Raw genomic sequence first — 19,898 nt, 5'->3', positions numbered from 1 at the left:
AAAATGCTCAAGCTGATAGTTGAAAACGCTGAAACTGATCGCCAAACATGCTCAAGAAGATAGCTGAAAACCCTGAAACTAATAGCTAAAAATGGTCAAGCCAAAAGCTAAAAATGCTCAAGCCGATAGCTGAAAAAACCAAAAATTGATAGCTAAAAATGTTAAAGCTGATAGCTGAAAACACTGAAACTGATAGCTAAAAATGCTCAAGCCAAAAGCTAAACATGCTCAAGCCAATAGCTGAAAACCCTGAAACTAATAGCTAAAAATGCTCAAGCCAAAAGGTAAAAATGCTCAAGCCGCTAGCTGAAAACACTGAAACTGATAGCTAAAAATGTTAAAGCTGATAGCTGAAAACACTGAAACTGATAGCTAAAAATGCTCAAGCCAAAAGCTAAAAATGCTCAAGCCGATAGCTGAAAACCTTGAAACTAACAGCGAAAAATGCTCAAGCCAAAAGCTAAAAATGTTCAAGCTAATAGTTGAAAACGCTGAAACTGATCGCCAAACATGCTCAAGCCGATAGCTGAAAACACTGAAACTGATAGCTAAAAATGTTAAAGCTGATGGCTGAAAACGCTGAAACTGATAGCTGAAACACTGAAACTGATAGCTAAAAATGTTAAAGCTGATAGCTGAAAACGCTGAAACAGATCACTAAAAATGCTGAAACTAATAGCTAAAAATGCTGAAACTGATAGCTAAAAATGCTGAAACTGATAGCTAAAAATGCTCAAGTCGATAGTTAAAAATGCTGAAACTAATATTAGCTAAATGCTAAATAAGCCAAAAAACTGGAAAAATATCTAATTTTGCCAAAGCAGATAGCTTAATGTTAAAATATTTGTTAATCTCTAAATTTGCCCAAAGAACATTAAAAAAGTCTAATTTTGACAACACAGCTAGCATAAGAATGCAAAAACATTAGCTAAGCTCCTTCAAATTAGCCCAAAAAGTGTAAAAATGGCTAAATTAGCCAAAACAGCTAGCATAGTACTAAATTAAAGGCTGAATTCCAAATTACACTAAGAAACCCTTTAGCTGCTGAACATTTTAAAGAATTTCACAAAGTTCTTGAAGGATTTGAACAATTTCTTATTTGTTTCCTAAATGGGGCATGTTTTGCTCAATCTTTTAAAAACTAGAAAGTTTATGAAAACAAAACGTACAAGCAGTAATGTTTGGAGGGAGCTGAATACTTTGAAACCAAGTTTGCTGAAATCGCTGAAAGTGTGATTGAGTTTTTAATGTGCCGAAAAACTACAGAAAGGAGTTGAATCACTATAGTGTGAATGTTGTAAATCATTCACACAATTAGAAACCTCACTGTAAAGCAAAACTATTTGTTTTTTATCATCAGAAAATGCCACAAGAATATGTTAAAAACATATAAAATACCATTTTCATCTGAGTGGGTTTTTAAACTGATAAGGGCAAAAGTTTAGACTAGTTTTTGCATCTGATTTATACGTTATGAGTTCTAAATAGTTAAATATCCTGCCAGGGGTCTGTAAAAACCTCCAAAGAGCCAAAGCCAATCTTAATTTCAGCATGAATATCTTGATCCGCCGTCCTCTCAGATTCTACTACCTCATTAATCCCCTTTGCATCTTCCACCTGAATCTCCTCATTCGGACTTCATCTCTTGAGCCTCATCATTGATTAACTTCACACCTTTCTTCCCTTTTAAATATCTTCTCTTCATGCCAAAAGTGAGAGAAAAAAATAGCAATAATTAGACATCCCTCTCTGCAAGCCCATCAATCCTTACAACTGTAGAAGCCTTTCGGAGGTGTTGTAAGAAGTGAGCGAAATCTGAAAGTGTGGAACAAAAGGAAGGGGTGATAATACCGGCGCCTGAAGAGATGAAGCTCCTTAATTGAGAGAGAAGGAACCTTTGCCTGTAGCTGAATGCCAGAGACTAATACTGAACAACGACATCAAAATGTATTATGCTCTTTTATTTGTGCTTGTGTTTTTAGTGGTTTGATGTCTGCGAGAAATTTCAAGGTCATAGCGCACTCGGTGAGCTCATAGAGTGAAAATGTCCATGCATGTTTTTCTACGGGCGTGCTGCGGGCAGCAGCTTGTAGCAAACAAATCAAATCAGATCTGATCCGATCTGATTTCATTTGATAGGTCTGTATCTCAACTCGGCCTGCAGAATAAATCACAAATTTGCAATACGCGCATCGCAAAAGATGGCGCTAAATGCGATAAATAGCTTGTAAGTGTTCCTGTGATAAGTGTGTGTATCTCGCACGATAAATAGCAAATTTGCAATATATTATATATTCCAAAAGATGGCATTAATTACAATAAATGGCAACCTAAAATGCTAACACGATCGTAATCCTTTTCATTGAGTTAAATAGAGTCCTTGATGCATTTGACCAATCAAACTGAGCCCTTAAAAGATGTTCTCCTTCTATGTAGATGAGAGTCATTTTTAGATGAATTTAAGTTAGGTTGACTTTTATTTAAATAAAACAGTTGCTGTAAAATGGCTACAATGTATTTTTTTTGTTACTTTTGTTGATGTATGTCACTAAAATCACAAATTTTCATGTTTTTATGTTTCGAACTATTCCTTTACATTTTTTCATCAGGTCCTACAGATTTTTTAGTCTTACCATGAGGTTTACTTCCTATCTTGGGACACACCACCAAAGCTTCCAGCATTTTTACCAGAGTTACATCAATCTTCAATCACTATGGAACGTATCCCCTGCATTAAACAAGGGGACACTGCATTAAAGGACTACCACTGAGTCCCCTTTGTGTTCCCCTGTATATTTCCTGCTTCCAGACAGCCCATATATCTAGCTGTAAGAACAGTTGTGACTTGGGATACCACGTTTCTTGGTTTAAAACCAAACCTTATAGTACACGATTGAACCGAGTCATAGGGAAAGTGAATCGTTTCATCCCTACAGCATACCAGTACGTTGAAAGTGTCAACCGCATATGTTAGAAAGGTTTCTCTCAATTGTTACTGATTTATTAGCAAATGAAAAAAAAGACATTTTAGTGTTGTTTTTTAATACACAAATCATGTATCACACCAAAACAAAACTGACTCATAAGTCAAGGTTTGAACCGAATCTTGGAGAAAGTGACTTGTTGCATCTCTATGCCTTGTTAACAACTATAGTGTTTTGTACAGGCACCATATGACCTTTACGTTTAAGTTGTACATTGCATTTTCAACGAACCTCAAAGAAACTGTAAGATATGCCTTGAGCCGTCCGATTGACTCTACGACCCACCATAAACCCGTAAAACCTGAAATCTAGCAGGACTAGTACAGGTCAAACCCTGGTAGGGCTACATATGGGTGATCGGAAGGTGGACAGTTTGGTGCATCGGAAGATTTAATCGGGTAATCGGTTGAAGCCTGTCTTGTTTAGGTGTCATCTGCAGTGTTGAAGGGTCAACTGACTTCATTTCAGCCCTGTTTGTCTGTGATCTTTGGCACCCCTCCCCCACAGTCATTTCAATATGTCCCAAAGTCTTTCATGATTCATCCATCTTTAAAAGTGGTTTGAATGTTTCCCCCGTTTTAAAAAACAAACATTTTCTCTTAGCAAACCCTTACTCACACTTTGTTAAAAAAATCAATTTCCACAAACCTTTTCTTCTAATTTAACTGGGATATCTGCGTTTACACTTTTATTAGAATTACTAGTGATAGTATCCTTGACCACCTGCTGTACGTTAATGGCTTTTGCACTTTTCTTTTTAACCATGGGCAGAGTTTTCTCTTCGGAGAGATGAGTCTAGTAAGGCAATGCTTTGATTTGCCGCTTAGTATTCCCTTCATAAATCTTGCTATTGGCATTTTTAAATCTTTAATGGCTGTTAATTTTTTATCTTGTCTCGAGGAGGTTCTTGTGTTTTTTTTTCCTTCACTTACTCGGTTCCCGGCATTGTTCTGTAGTTGCCGTTAAGTCCTAACCCCTGTTTATTCCTGCCTTTAAAGAAAAGCCAGACGAGTGCTTTAACAGATTTCACTTCACTCCTGTTTGTTTGTTTATTTATCTGAGAGCGTTTGTGTTGGGACCGACCGCTTGCTTAGATTATTTGTCAAACCAATTAAAGACTCTAGCCTGGAGTCATGCAAGCATTGGCCTGTGGTCGACTCCCGTAAACATTGCTATTCATTTACACGACTCATTTTGCTGTAGACGAGGAGGAAAAAAAAAATAAAATCAAGATAATTACAATTTGAATGTCGTTCCAGATCCTCGTGTTGCTGCCTTTGTGCCTAAAGGCAAACCATGTAACTGCAGTTTAAAAGGACTCATGAAAATATCATTCTATCATTTGTATTTGTTTTTTGGGCATTATCATCCCATTATCTAAGTTTTTCCTTGATTCTCCTTTAAGCATTGTCATTGGTTCTGCAGGCCATGGTGGAGACGGTCAACAACCTGCTCCAGCCTCAAGCTCAGGCAGCGTGGAGGGAGCTGAGCATGGGCGACCAGCTGAGAGCCGCCACCACGCTGCTGGACACGGTGGAACAGGGCGCCTTCGTCCTGGCTGACAACCTGCTCAAGACAGACATCGTTCAGGAGAACACCGAAAACATCAGTAAGTGAAACATTTGTTGCTTTTTTTTTGTCGATTTGTATTGGCTCTCAATATTTTCAAATGACTGACCTCAATGGAGAGAAAAACAACTATAGTTGTCCAAATTGCTTCCCTACGCCTTCAGCTTTTCCCCTACATTTATCCCTCCAAGTGGAGAGGTATGGAAAGTATAGTTGCTATGTTCAATTCCTACTTTCCTACTCTACCCCCAAACTACTAAAAAAATAGTGTGGGACTATCTAGTACCACTAGTCTATTTAAAAGCAATTCAGATACCATTTTAATTCCTTTTTTTTTTCAAGAAACCTAATCAATACAAGGATTTTACAATTATTAGAAATCCAATGTGTACTGATGATGAAAACATTGATTGTTTATTAAAAAGAAAAATCGTTTTTTTGTAAAAATTCTTTAAACGTAGTGCATTGAGGTTTATATTTCCAAATCTAGTGAGCATTGATACACACTGGTTTTTGGTAAAGAATTCTGGGAAATTTCATGGGCACTCTATTTTGGAATTGTAGATTCAGACACCATTAAACCACTAGTGAGTAGTGAAGGAATTCGGACATAGCAACGTTACTGTGGGTCAATGACATCATCAACAGCAGCTGGTCATCTATGTTAGCATTCTCATCCCCAACTCACCACATATTGACGTTTGGGTAAGGATCCCTCTGAGCCACATTTTGACGTTTTGGGTGTCTCCAACTCATTGTTTTGAACGTACTGTATGTTTGGAAAATCAAGGGTAGGTTAGGACTCGGACACGGACTGGTCCTCTGGACTCATCCAGTACCGGTACCCAAACCTGATACCGGTACCCTAATCTGGCACCAGACACTGTACGGGTCCCGAATTAGTACCAGACACAGTACCGGACCCAAACTGGTACCAGACGCAATACTGAACGCGAACCAGTATCGGGTTAGGATACTGTTAGGGTACTGGACCAGTTCCGGTTTGTGGCTAGAGGTTGGGGACACCCAAAATGCCAAATTTTGACGTTGAGAAGTCCTTAACCACGAGTCAATATGTGAGGAGTTGGGAGTGAGAATGCGTTTAGCTGCTAGAACTTGGAAAATGCACAACAAAACTCATTGCTTACGATTAAATGTGAAGTTATGTGCCTTAGACTTGAAGCACACCAACGTGAAGAAATGCGTTTCTCCTCCTCCACAAGCGAAACGCAGATCACCCTACTTGCTGAGGAATAACCATCCACGAGTCGCTACAGATTCCTCTTAAAAAGACACTACAGCTTTAAATACGCTTACAATTGGAACAATATGGTGTAGCCAGAGGAGAAAGGAAGCAATTTGGATTCAACCTTACTTTAATTTGGCATCTGCTTTAAGTAAAAACATAATTATATATATATATATATATATATATATATTTAGATAATATAATGTGAAGTGGCATAAGAGCATATTTTTACTTTAAAATCTACTAGTAGAACTTTCAGACGATTGAATGTGTAAAATTTCCCATAAAGCATGAACGTCCTTCTTGTATTTAGCCTGTTCTGGATTTCTATACGGAGAAAACAGATTTCAAACTCCACAGTGTAGGAGGACTTGATGTCTGGATTTGTGTTTCCAAGATGAAAGTAACATCTTTTTTTCCCCATCCCAGCAAGGCAAATTGCATTTATTTGGTTTCTTTGTTTTTCCGTGTAAACCAGCTCAGAACAAATTATCTACCCAAGCTGCGCATAAACAGATTATTAACTCATCCGGAAGACGCAGCCTTTGCTAATTATGACACTTTGAAAAACTCCCAGATTAAATCTGAAGGTTGTGCTGTTTGATTTTAAACACTGTTTCCCTTTGTCGGATGTGTTTTTGCCTTCTTTGCCGCCTGGCATTGCAGAATTCACCACACAGATGTCAGTCTAAGAGGTTTTCTTATTGACAGTGGAACTTTGGATGGGCGGGATCAAATGTGAAGGCTCTTCCAGGAGGTTACATTTTGCAGGACTTCCCATGCTTGATACCAAATTCACTGTGAAAATTGTATCTTAACAAAATAAAACACCTTTGTTTAATTAAAGAACCTCATAGCCACATTTTTAGCTTATTAAAGGAAAATGTGCAAATGGGGTGAGGGTATTTGACTTTTTTCAAAGGGCATGTTTTTGTCATGCAACTTTGGAATAATCAATTATGTCAATTTAGGGTAAATAGAAGTAAAGTAAAAATGTTTTGGTTCTTTAAAATTCCTTATCTTTGTTGCTTTTTAACATCAATTGACCACATATGCAACAAAATATGAACAATTTATATATATATATATTAAAAACTCTTTATGTTGAGCAATACACCAATGTTTTACAATATTTGTTTTATAAAGCATGATTAGAAGTGTTTTTGATGAGAATGGAACATGGGCGGGGGTTGCCCATATTCTCGGAATCAGCGTATTTACGGTTGTCTCTGGTCCTTAACCCCCGCGAATAAGGAGAAATTAGATTTATATATTTTAATCCAATACAAATATATCATATATACAAATATATCATTTATGTATATATATATGATATATTTGTAATGGATTAAAATTTATAAATATAATTATTAACGTAAAGTGTGTATATATATATATATGTATATATATATATATATATATATATATATAATCTATTTGTATTGGATTAAAATTTATAGACATAATTATTAAAGTTAAGTGTGTGTGTATATATATATATATATATATATATATATATATACACACACACTTAACTTTAATAATTATGTCTATAAATTTTAATCCAATACAAATAGATTATATATATATATATATATATACTTAACTTTAATAATTATATTTATAAATTTTAATCCAATACAAATAGATCATATACATATATACACACCTAACTTTAATAATTATATCTATAAATTTTAATCCAATACAAATAGGTTTTATATATATATATATATTTATACACTTAACTTTAATAATTATATTTATAAATTTTAATCCAATACAAATAGATCATATATATATATATATATACAAACTTCCCTGTAGAATGTTTTTTTTCTTCTTGACAAGGTTTTAAGGAATAAAAAGAAACATTTAAGGTGTATTACCATTTTTTCTAAGTGTAAGATTTTTTTCCCCCTTCATTCCTGCTGCCATGGCAACTTGAAAATATAGGTCTACTTGCTTAAAAGGAAGCCAGTGTTATGAGAATTAATAAAAAGGGGGGGTTTATTGTATCTGGCACATGATTCATTTGGGTATTAGAGAGACTCGCGGCTCGTTTGGAGTGTAGGGAAAGAAAGACCTGACTCAATGGAGGTTTCGAAGCACATAGTGGCGGTTGATTTAATTATGCACTTGTGACACATTTATTTGGCCTTTTTTTGTCTTTTGCGTGACTTTTTTGTCATTTGAGTAATATTTTTTTATGATGATTTGTTCCGTCCTCTCGTAAAATGCAAATATGAACATAGATGTTTCGATTTTCAGGCTCTAAATTCTATAGTTTTAGGGCTAAAGCTGATCCGAGCTGTATTTTTTTTCTTTCTTTGGAGATGCAGATCTCTGCTCAGCCATTGTGGTTTGTTTGTTTGTTTGTGTTTACACGTTCCATTGCGCGTGCTCCTTCGGGGCTTTGTCTGCATGAGAGCCTGCTTTTACTCTCTGCGTGATAATCTTATGAACAGATTTCTGACGATTAGCGCATTATTCAAACCGGCTTTGAAGGTATAGCCTTCGGGTCCAGCAACTCCTATGGCATCAAAGAAATTCCCCGAAGCCTACGGTAAGCTCTTTTTTATAACACAGCCACACAGGGAAAAGGAGAACAGGCAAGGGGAAAGAAAAATGCTGCCTTTATTCCAAAGGCAGGCGTGGAATCCTGGGAATGGTGATCTATCTGGAGTATTGTCTTAGCTAAGTTGAATAGGAATGTATGAAGAAAAAAAAAGTGGCCTTTACAAAAACACAAGAGAATACTAATACAAAAGCTTTTTTTTCGTCTTTTCTTTTAAATAAAACTATGGGAAACGGCGGTGTGAGAACAGATACAATGGAAGGATTAAATATGCCCTCGCTGCAGCTTTTTAGTCTGCGCTAACCTTTATCAAAGTCACGATGACATCAGATCACAGGCTGAATGCGTTATCGGGTTAAATGAAGTTTCTGTTGCCTACCCTTAAGCGACTTGTGTTTCAAACGGAGAGTTTCCACTTTGAAGCAGCTGGACATTGGTCACGCTCCTGATGCGGTCCTGTTTGAGTTGTGGTGTGGTCGGCAGTTTCTTTAAACTTGCGTTCAGTCAAAGTTATTGTTAAACTGTAAATAGTTTGGCCAGTAGATAAATTATAAACTCTTTCACTTGTTTTTCTCAAAAGCATTTAGTTAACTAAGCTTTTTTTAGGTATTTGCAATGAATCAAGTCTAAAGGTACCCTATTTTCCATACCATAAGTAGATCTGGAGTATAAGTTACAGCAGCCAAAAACTGCATAACAAAGATATAAAAAAATACTGTACACTCAAAAGGATGGATAATTGGATTTAATCAAAAACATATCGTCAATTGGTCCCACAAAACTATTTTGTTTAAATTTGAAGAAGACTGGTTGACTAAAAACCAATAAACAAAGAACCACATTACACCATTATATTAAATTTAAATATTGTTTTTATCCAGAATTTACTCAACATTACTTTGTTGAATTAATTAATCGTTACGTTGAATTGATTTATTTTTATGTCGAATTTACTTAAAATTATAGTGTTTGATTTATAATTCTTTATCTTGAATTTACTCAACTTTATCATATAAAGTTTATTAATTAATTTGTTGAATTTACTTAACAGTATTACATTGAGATTATTTAACCGTTTAAAGAGCTTGAACCGTTTTTTTTAGGGGTAACTTTATATTTTTCCACAGTAGCCCCAGTGTTTATTAAAAAATATATTCCAACATGCTGTTATATAAAATACACCGGCGGTTGTTTGATACCGACTATCATGGAATGCGTACATGGGGTTCATCTGAGGTTAAAATACAGTGTGGCGCCATATTTGTGGTCACAAAATGTAAGCAACAACACCAGATTAATATTTCAGGAAGAAAAACCACAGTACAATATTATTAAAGCAGTACATGATTTATAAGTTAGAAAAACAAGTACGGTAGAACTTTTTTGAGAACATAGCCATGAGCCCTAGCCTCCAGTTGTTTGAATATAGTTCAAAAGTGATCATCAACCTAATAAGCCCCTTGTGGAATAAGTTCCAAACACATGCATATACATATACAGTATATTTAACCATAAAAGTGAGACAATGTAGTGGTGCTATGTCAGAAAATTATTCGGACAGCTCGTCATTTAAAAGAAACTGGTGCATATTTGTCGCAACATGTCTTCAAACATGCAGTTGAAAAAAAGTCAATGACGTCACATTTTTTTTATGGGATAGGAACCCCGTCATAATAGAGCGAGATGTTATCAGTAAACGGTCCAACTTAAAAAAAAAAACTTCAGTCGGAGTCAATATTTCTATGGAAACTACCCTCACCAATCAGGAATAAGCTTGTCAGGAGTACAGACCCGTTCCACTTGAAATACTGGTTTTAAATAGACATTTTTTGACATACTTTTATCAAGGCATCTGATTGTCCAGTTTATAACTTGATTAACTGGGAATGAAGAAAAAAATATGAATAGGAAAAAAAAGGATTAGTAAAAATGGTTATACAGGACATTCAAATACAATGACTAAGTAATAGCTGTCTATTTTTCAATAGAAGTCAATGGGATTTCAGGTTTTCTTGTGTGCTTAAACATGAATTTGACATTTCTAGTATTTCAGATCTCTGAATTTTTATCTGGCAATGAATCTCCTCACTTTCTTTGGGAGTGAAGTTGACATTCTGCGATGCAAAGACTTCAAGCAGGTCCCCGGTACTTGAGATTCCAGCGGACCGGACTGCTTTATTAAATTGAATTGTATCCCGCCATAATAACTTTGATGGAATGAGCGCTTTATTTCACCGGAGCCCCTATCATCAGCTCGTTTTCCTCTGCGGTGTGACACAAGAATCTTTGAACCATAAATTAGGAGCGCGCTTCAGACACAACAGCTGCTGCGGAAGCTGCTCTTCATCTTCTCCTCGTGTCTCACGCTGTCTCAGCGCTTAATGAGAAAATAGATTCTCTGAGATGACGCTTTTTCTTCTTCTCCTCCGTTTGATTTTTAGAAAACCAAAAGAAAAAAAAGAATCACTTTTCTTTCAGGCTTTAAGAGAAAAACACTGTCATGTGTTCAGGTTTGACGGTGAAGAGCCAAACTCCTTCTGCGTTCAGGGAGTTGGGGAGGAGGTGGTTCTTCAAAGATGCATGACTCAACAAAAGTGTTGTTGTTTGTGATCTTTGGAGATACGCTGATTAATGGAACCATCTGCAAAAAAAGAAGGATTTTTCCTTTGGATCTGTGACACAGTTGGGGGGAGTGCGTTTGAAGTTTGCCAACGCCTCCTATCAGCTTTAGCTGTTAATCCCCTTACTTGTACGGGTGGTCTACTTTGGATGCGACGAGAAGCTGAGCATATGAGGATATTAAAATTATCTACAGCCACCAAAACATCTGATAAGATGTGGAGTTTCGAGGCTGTTGGTGTAATTGTGTCGCCTCCGGGCAGCTGCTGTTTAAGAACGCAAAAAGCTGCTTCTACTGTCGTGTCGAACCCTAAGCGTCGCTATGGCTTAACTTCCTCCTGTTTGTGTGCAGAACTGGAGGTCGCAAGGATGAGCACCGACGGGAATCTGCCTGATCTGAAGTTCCCTCAAAGCGGAGGACAAGGCAGCTCCATCCACCTGTCAGCCAACACACTGAAGCAGCATGGAAGAAACGGTGAGACAATCCATGGTTTTTTTTGTTCAGTTTCCCCACTTCACTGGTGGTGAAACTCTTGTTTCTTATAGTATTTTTGCTTAAAAAGTAACTAAACACTAAATAAACATTTTTTGTCTGTTGACCTCTATAAATGGGGCTTTAAAGTGCTGTCTGTGGATTATTTTCCAAATTTAAAAGAAACTTGTTTAATTCCTGATGTTATGGTGTGTAACAATCAATGTACTGCCCCCTACAAGTTGAAACAAGGTATTACAGTTGAATTTTATGATTGATCAATTGGTGTGAGTCCCAGAAGTTCAACATTATCATGGTCTCTAGCTCCAGTATAAAAGCCCCACCCATTTTGGAACGGGATGAAGAGATGACGCACTCCTCGCGACGCCGAGAGCAGTGGAGGTCGCTTTGCTACGCTGCAGAAAAAAATATATATATTTATATAGTCCTTTCATGTTATTTCTTTCGCCCTTTAACTCTACAGCACATTTCTGGACCTCCGGATAGTTATATTCGACCCTTCAGATCATTTTATTTAACTGTTATTAATGGTTCGATGTTATCTTGAGCTTATTTCTAACTTGTATAATTTAAAATATATATATTTCAAAGAGAGTAAAATATTGAAAGTTATTTATGTTTTAAGTTGATTTCTTCTGTAAATATATTCCTGACTTTTTTATTCATAGTTATGGTAAAAAGTTTTAAAAATTTAATTTCAGTGTGTTCAATAAATGTTTATTTTGTTCGACCCACAACCTAAGGTGTCTTTTGAATTTTGGCCCCCTATGAGATTTAGTTTGACCCCCCTGCTTTACAGTAATTAGATTAGCTTATTACGTTTTTAGCTTCTGCGTTAGCATTCGGTCCATTCCGTGGTTGACGTCTTTACAGCAGTATGACTCAGTCCAGGTCCAGACGTGTTCAGGCTAATCGTTAATTCAGTTAGATGTACTTTTTTAGTTTATTTTTCATGCTACGGCACCCAAATTATTTTCTTTTCATCTAATTGAGTGATTTTTATCAGTGCGGGGGAGGGGAAGGCTTCTTTGATGTCAGTGTTTCTAAAGGGAGATAGTTAGAAAGGGGGGAGGAGGAAATACTGTGGAAACTGTTTGGGTTTTGTGTGATTCCCTTTTTCTTTTTTTACTAATTGTATTTTTCCTTTTTGTTGTCATTTTTGCCCCTCCCCCATACAAACTATCTCAATCTGACCCACGTTTGTCACTCATGTCGTTTCACAGGTGAGATTCGGATCGCCTTCGTCCTGTACAAACACATCGGGGACTACCTGTCAACGGAAAACGCCAGCATGAAGCTGGGCAGCGAAGCCCTGGCTACCAATTACTCCGTCATTGTCAACTCGCCGGTTATCACGGCGGCCATCAACAAGGATTCTAATAAAGTCTACCTCTCCGACCCCGTCGTTTTTACCATCAGACATCTCCAGGTACCCTTTTTTTTTTCCACATCCGTATTTGTTTTTGCTTTAATATCAAAAACCATTTGTTTACAAGGAGGATACACTTTCTTTTTTTTTTTGACGCTCTTCTTTGTCCCAGAAGAGCAGCTCGAGTGTGCAAATGTCACATCAAACCAGTAAAAAGCAAGTAAATATGTAGATGTCTTGTTCCGAGACAGGTGTGAAGAATTAAATTGGCAAAAAGCAGTGACGCTCACGGGGTGATGGCGAGGATGCACGCCGGCGTTTATTAATCTGAGCACCAGCTGGATCTCCTGAACAAACATCCGTCACATTCAGTCTCACTGGAGGCTTCTTAGTCGTTGCAGGGAGTCGTGACTTCTCGCACTTGACTCCATTATTTTCTCCACACTCCGCTGGCATCAAAATATCCCTGTTTGGTCTATAAAAAAAGAAATGGCGCCTTGCGCTGTTCTTAGGGATGTTAAACGACAGTTGACAGGTAGGAGGGACCTGGGGAAAGGCAGCGGGGAAAAAAGAATGCAGCGATGAACAGCAAAGAGGAGGATAACTTATGGATGTCAAAATTTGATGTCAGGAAAAGGTCATGAGGCAACAGGAGAGTGCGCCGTTTGGAAGCTAATTTTGCTATTGTCTGACATAAGACGGCAACTTATCATACACAGATCGGGTCAGTTTAAAGAAAACTAGTCTTGGAAAAGCTGCTGCCTCACCACCTCATGCTAAAGGGCCGTAAACCTTCAGACCTACAACCCATATTATGTCTATACTATATTTATATCTACTATATTTGGTCTATTAACACATTTTGTGTATAGAAACACAATTTAAAACAATAGTATTGAGTGGTTCATTAAATAAAGCATATTTATTCCATAAACCAGTAAGTCTTTGGCTTAAAACAAGTCATTTTGATGGGGTGACGTGGTTGTATCCATGGATCATGTTGAAAGATTTTGCAGTAAAAAGAAATATGTTTGTGAGTGCAACTATTAACAATGACAAAATAGTCATAAAATAGTGGCTTAAAATATAAAATGGCAATTCAAATTGATCCATCCAGATTTCTAACCCGCTTGTTCCTAGTTGGGGTCATTGGGTTGCTGGAGCCTATCCCATCTCCATTTGGGTAAAGCCGAGGTACACACCATCGACTGGTGTGATGTCAACCATAGAAAATGTCTTCCCTCCTGCGAAATGAAGTCGATTCAGTCGCCATTTTTCCGTGATACAGACGTTGCCATCTTGGAGCCAGATGACAGTGATTGGTCCGACTGATCTGAGTCAAAGTTTCTATGGCAACTACTTAATTAGGATTAAGCTTGTTAGAAGAACACACCCTTTTCTCTGAAAGCAGGCTCTAAAAATTCTGCCAATCAAATGTCTGATTTGGGGCTAGCAGGCACTATATGCTTTAATTCAGGCATCTGATTGGTCAGTTTATAACTTGAATAACTTGCAATAGAAAGAATGTTAGGATATAAGAGTGCTAACCGCTACACGCCACTTGTGTAACTCTCAATTCAAATTTACCTCTACAAAACCATCTTATTAGCTTGTTAAAAAACAAATAATTAAAAAAAATCAGGAAAAATATTGGAATTCTGTTAATTGTACTATTGAAAATGTTGAAATTCGGTTTCATTGTGAGACCTCAAAGAAAAGAGTTTTGTCCCTTTTCTATTTTAAAAATTGGTATCTTTGTCTGACATGGTTTAGAGTAAATATTAGAAAATAATTGGCTGATTTGGAAGAGTTCTGTCGGAAATGCCTACTTAACGGTTCTGATCAAAGTCATGTTCTTTTGACAATATAGTACACTGTAGGGGTGTGTACTGGCAAGAGTTTGGCGGTGCGATATTGCGATACATGTTGCACGGTACAATACATATCGCGATGTATCCGTACCAGAATAATTTTTCAAAATTTCTTTAAAGAAACCTTTAAACACCTTTCATGTTTATAAAATGGCAAAAAAATAAATTTATTTAATTACCACAACTGTAAATAGGAGTGTTATGTTACCCCATGAACACGCAAATAAACAAAGTTTAGACCGGAAGTTACACGAGAGAACCATAAGTTATCTTCTGTAACTTTACTTTTTTTTTTCTTAAACTTTTAATAAATCTCTATCAATATATAAACTTATTAACTATATTATAAATTGTCTCAAGGTAACACAAAGAGTGTTTTTTTGTTGTAAATTGATATAAGTATCGGCAAATGAAATATCGCTATATATCGCCAAGTCGATTTTTTTCCTGGTACATTGTGAATTATTCAAGAAAAACAAATATTTGGTGGATTAACTACATCAAACTTTATTATTAAATATATTTCATACATAAGTCACATAAAGTGTGTTACAAAATTAAAGCATCTTTCAGAGTTTGGCGGTGCAATATCGCGATACATGATGCACGGTATAATACAAATCGCGATATATCCCAAGACTGTACCAGAATAATTTATCGCAATATTCTTTAAAGAGTAGGACATAGAAAAAAAATGATCCTGACTAGTAATACACCTTTCATGTTCATGAAATCGTAAAAAATAATTGTATTAATGATCACAATGTTAAGCAACGTTTGGGATTATCAAATGAAATATCGCCAAATCGATTTTTCCCTTTAACCCTAGTACATTATTAATATTACATATTAAGTATTTGAGAAAAGTATATATTTGGTTCAATAACTAAGTCAGACTTTAATATTAGATACTTTTTGTGTATATGTAACACAAAGTGGGTTACGAAATAAAAGCATCTTTCAGACTTCAAACTAAAAACAAAAAGAAAAAGACACATCAACCCTTCACATACCCAACATATTAAGCCATAATTAGAAAATTGGAAATATGGCTTGCAAACAATACATTATAAACATCTGAAATACTTAAAAAGAAGTGTTTCTGCTGATCATCTCACATCCTACCAGCGGAGTTTTCGGTCCGTTAGTCTTCCGGGACATCTCTGTCCTCCTGTTATTGTTTCACTTCCTTTGTCTTCCAGTTTAAAGGGACCAATCAAAGTCATTCATTAGGACGGAGAGTCATCCTGTAATGTTTCATAAAGGCTTTTAATGTGTGAAGGGTGAACTCAGTCAGCAGGAAAACAACCCATCCTATAAGAGGATGAACATTAATTACAGAAAAAGTGAAAAAAAGAGAGAGAATATTGTCATAAAAGGATAATAGATAAGTGCAACCGTGGTTAAAGTTGTTGTTACTCCTGGGAAATATCTCTTAGTGTGTGGGAAAGGTTGTCAGTATATGTTTGTCCTTTTAAGCCCACCGAAGTAGAAGAAGAAGATCTTATGAGACCATAGAGTGGTCGATTATAACATAAATAAAAAGGTCAAAAACCATAAAGAAGAAAGGTTTTGCTCCACATAAATATATATTTTTTTATGATTTGAAGAATCTCCTTATATTTTGAAGATCTAAAGCTTAATTTTTTCTATTCCTTCATTGTTCATCTCCACCAGCAATCCGAGGAAAACTTCAACCCCAACTGCTCCTTCTGGAGTTACTCGAAGCGAACCATGACGGGTTACTGGTCCACCCAGGACTGCCGTCTGCTGATCACCAACCGGACCCACACCACGTGCTCCTGCACCCACCTCACCAACTTTGCCGTCCTCATGGCCCACGTCGATGTCAAGGTAGGCCGCCTCCTCCTTTTCTTTTCCCCTTGTAACCATTATCGCCCAAAAAGTGTGCAATTTAGAAAAACGACGGCCAAAGCAATGGAGAAAAACGCATCGATCCGTCGACAAATAGTCCTTTTCCACCATGACGGGGTGACAAGAAAAGTAAGGACAACAAAAAAACACAAACAAGAGTTGGTGTTTGTTGATAGGATTTAGATTCCTTCTGGCTTTTCCTCCTCACTTTGTGTAGACCGGTATTTAAAATGTCAATACGTAGTGTATTCATATCATTTTAAACAAATAGCTTGTGTGTGAGAGTGAGTATCGATCTGAAACGTCTCGATGTCAAAAGCCCCAAGTTTGGCTTCATGAAAGCTGCTGTGTAAAAGTATGAAATGCTTTCAGAATTTGTTGTCTAAGACGTGCTGTGTCATGTTGGATTGCTATTAACATGTTTTCAAAAACCAAAACTTGTTTAGTTTTTAAGCCTTCAAGCATCATTTTGTCACTTTTCTGTTTCAAACTTTGCAATAAAAACATCATAAATCAAATTCTGATAAATCAAATTCCATGTTTTTTCTTATCTTACTTGATACACATTCAGGAATTAAGGTTCTTGAATACGCTTTTAGTGAACAGTGTTCACACTGAACTGTGGCTACTAGGGCCAAGTATCACCAATTAATTGGAGAATCGATTCCATTCAATTCACCAGAGCCTGGATTGATTCGATTCCATTTTTTTTTCTGATTCTCTCGATCCTCTTAATTCAGTTTGATTCAATTCAATTTTGAGTTTACACATTTAGACACATTTGTTTAGGAATACATTATTAATCTATATATGTTTTGAAGTTTTTCATATTAATCTGATAGTTCACACACTGTAAAATACATTAGTGAAATGATGATGAGATTTTTAATACCAAACAGTTTTCCATGGATTCTCAAACAGAGAAGCTCCAACGATTGTTCTGCCTCTCCTGGAGGGCGTTTCAGTTTGGCCACTAGGTGGTGATCACGCTATAGCATTACACCTTATTCTAGAAGAAGAAGAGTGTATGAATAAAACAATGTTTTAGACCACAAATGGTTACTTATAAAAATGTTTCATGCCTGTGAGTTTATATACGTGTTCATTTAGTCAACAACATTAGCCATCCTATAGGAAATCCTGTTGTATCTTAGCATTAAGCTAGCAAACTTTAGGCATTATGGGATGTCAAACATCTGGCCTGTCAGTTGGTTTAATCCGTCCCAGTCATAAAGAGAAAAAAAAGTAAGGATGTATGGAAAAAAAGGTAACTTCCTGTTGCAAGTTTTGGTTATTTAAATAAATGTCTGCAATGCGTAATTTTGCCACTAGGGGAAGCAAAGGAAAAGGAATACCGGCATAACAAAAGATCGAGAAATAAACAGCATTTCTTGGCAAGCGTGTACCACATCTGAGTAAGATGAAGTTTGGTTCTCTGCTAGCCTCACCGGTGGAAGTTGCTATATAAAGGTGTGATACCATAATTACCAAAATGTCGTCAAAAAGATTATAATAATAATAGCTTTAATAATAATAATAATATCATATGATTAGGCTGCTTGGATGTTTGAGGCATTTTTTCCAACTGAGAATAAAACAAAAACAAAGCTACAAATGACAAGTTGACCATAGGTTATGTTGCTAACATGGTACTGGTACGGCCCACTTGAGATCAGACAGGTTGAAAACGGCCCCTGAACCACCTTCCCCTGCCATGGCAGCTCTACCGTTCTTTGACATGAAAACTGACGCTCGTTCTACCACGAATTATTTGCTAGCCAAGAAAATCGCATCGTAAGTGTGTGTGATTTGTGCTGCTTCTCATCTGGTGCTGTGCTCATGACTGCCACCTATGGGACGGAGTACTGAGCTACCACATCCTGAATTGGCTTCGGACTATACTGAGCTGAAGAATGACTCATTCCATTCCAATATATCCAGTATAAATTTAAGTATTGACTTAAAAAATGGAAAACTAGACAGGAGCTGGTTAATATATATTTTTTAATGTGCTTCAATCGTGAAACTCAACAGTTTTCTATGAGATTCCTAAATCATGTCAGTCTTCGATAGTGACTTTTCTCATGAAATATTGATATAACTTAATTTTAAACACAAGCAGTGCAGACAGGTTAAATGTATCACAACTTTTATTGGATTTTGGTAATATTTGTGAAGTTTAATTTAAAAAAAAAGAAAAGTAAGAAGAATAGGAAGATAAATAAGTCAGCATAACAATGATAGAAATACATCAAACTGGAAGGATTGTGGGTAAAAATAAGGTAAAAATACAGCTGAATGTGAAAAAACCCCAGACAACCTAATTTTTTTTGTCACAGACAAGCTTTATGCTGACAGTTTAGATTTTTTTTTTTTTTTTTTTTTTTTTGGTATCTCGTATAGCATCCATCTCCCCAGAGCTTCCCTCTGAATCAGCAGGACGGAAAGAAATGTACTCGGTTAGATCTGGCCCTTATATATAGCAATGTGAGACTATTGTTCAGGATCTGTGTTTTTTTTTTTTTTTTATTATTTCTACCTTCCTTTTCACAGCAGAAACAAAGGAAAATACTGTAAAAAAAATAGCGTAATTTTAAAATAAAAATTTAAAAACCTAAATTTGTCTTCTTCTTTGTATAAAAGAAACCTGAGCATTTATAGATTTTTATTTTTTGATATAATAAGGAAAATTGCTACATTTCCAAATGTATATTCATTGCTTTTGTGTTTGTTTGTTTGTTTGTATCAACTAACATGCAGTAATCATCTAAAATCACAATTAAATTTGGCTCCAAAGCCATTACGATGATGCATCTAGACACCAACAAAGAGTGCTAAGTTCTGAGTCAAAAAGGTTTAGTTTTTATCATCATAATTGCAAACAACAACTGCTAGCAGTGTATTATGCATTAGATCAATCTCTATTTTTAATGAGTAATTACGATTTTTTAAGCAGCATTTTCTAAAATACTTTTAAAAGGAAATTTTATCTTAATTGTCTATTCATATAGCCTCCCTGTAGTGAAAAATAACAAAGATTGTAAAAACACAATTTTCATCAGCGTAGGTCTATTATGGCAACTTGAAATAACAAAAAGTACAGAGATCTTTCTTGGTTTTCTGTTTCTGTCTGATCCTTTTAAACAAAATGCCCAACATAATGGATTAAACAGAAAAAAAAATCACATTTAATCTTGAGCACGATCTGTAATTCACCCTATTCTTTTTTGGTGGTGGGAGCTGAAGAGAAGCACTGTTTGTCACTCAGCAGCATGACTTCTGGACCCACTA

At 36.2% G+C, this 19,898-nt stretch overlaps 1 protein-coding gene across 9 annotated transcripts in view; it reads left to right on the top strand.

Annotated features, from left to right (window-relative positions):
• LOC112155935 (adhesion G protein-coupled receptor L3) overlaps nucleotides 1-19,898 on the top strand; it is a 315,029-nt gene that overhangs the window by 238,206 nt on the left and 56,925 nt on the right. For all 9 annotated transcript variants that reach the window (XM_036216946.1, XM_036216950.1, XM_036216949.1 and 6 more), the window contains 4 exons: nucleotides 4,410-4,593; nucleotides 11,352-11,474; nucleotides 12,716-12,921; nucleotides 16,410-16,586. In XM_036216946.1, the coding sequence (XP_036072839.1) occupies nucleotides 4,410-4,593; nucleotides 11,352-11,474; nucleotides 12,716-12,921; nucleotides 16,410-16,586 (690 nt within the window). The remainder of the gene's footprint in view (nucleotides 1-4,409; nucleotides 4,594-11,351; nucleotides 11,475-12,715; nucleotides 12,922-16,409; nucleotides 16,587-19,898) is intronic.

The sequence above is a fragment of the Oryzias melastigma genome, linkage group LG18 (assembly GCF_002922805.2).
Source record: "Oryzias melastigma strain HK-1 linkage group LG18, ASM292280v2, whole genome shotgun sequence".
In the NCBI taxonomy this organism is placed as follows: domain Eukaryota; kingdom Metazoa; phylum Chordata; class Actinopteri; order Beloniformes; family Adrianichthyidae; genus Oryzias; species Oryzias melastigma.
This window is presented reverse-complemented; position numbering and strand designations above follow the sequence as displayed.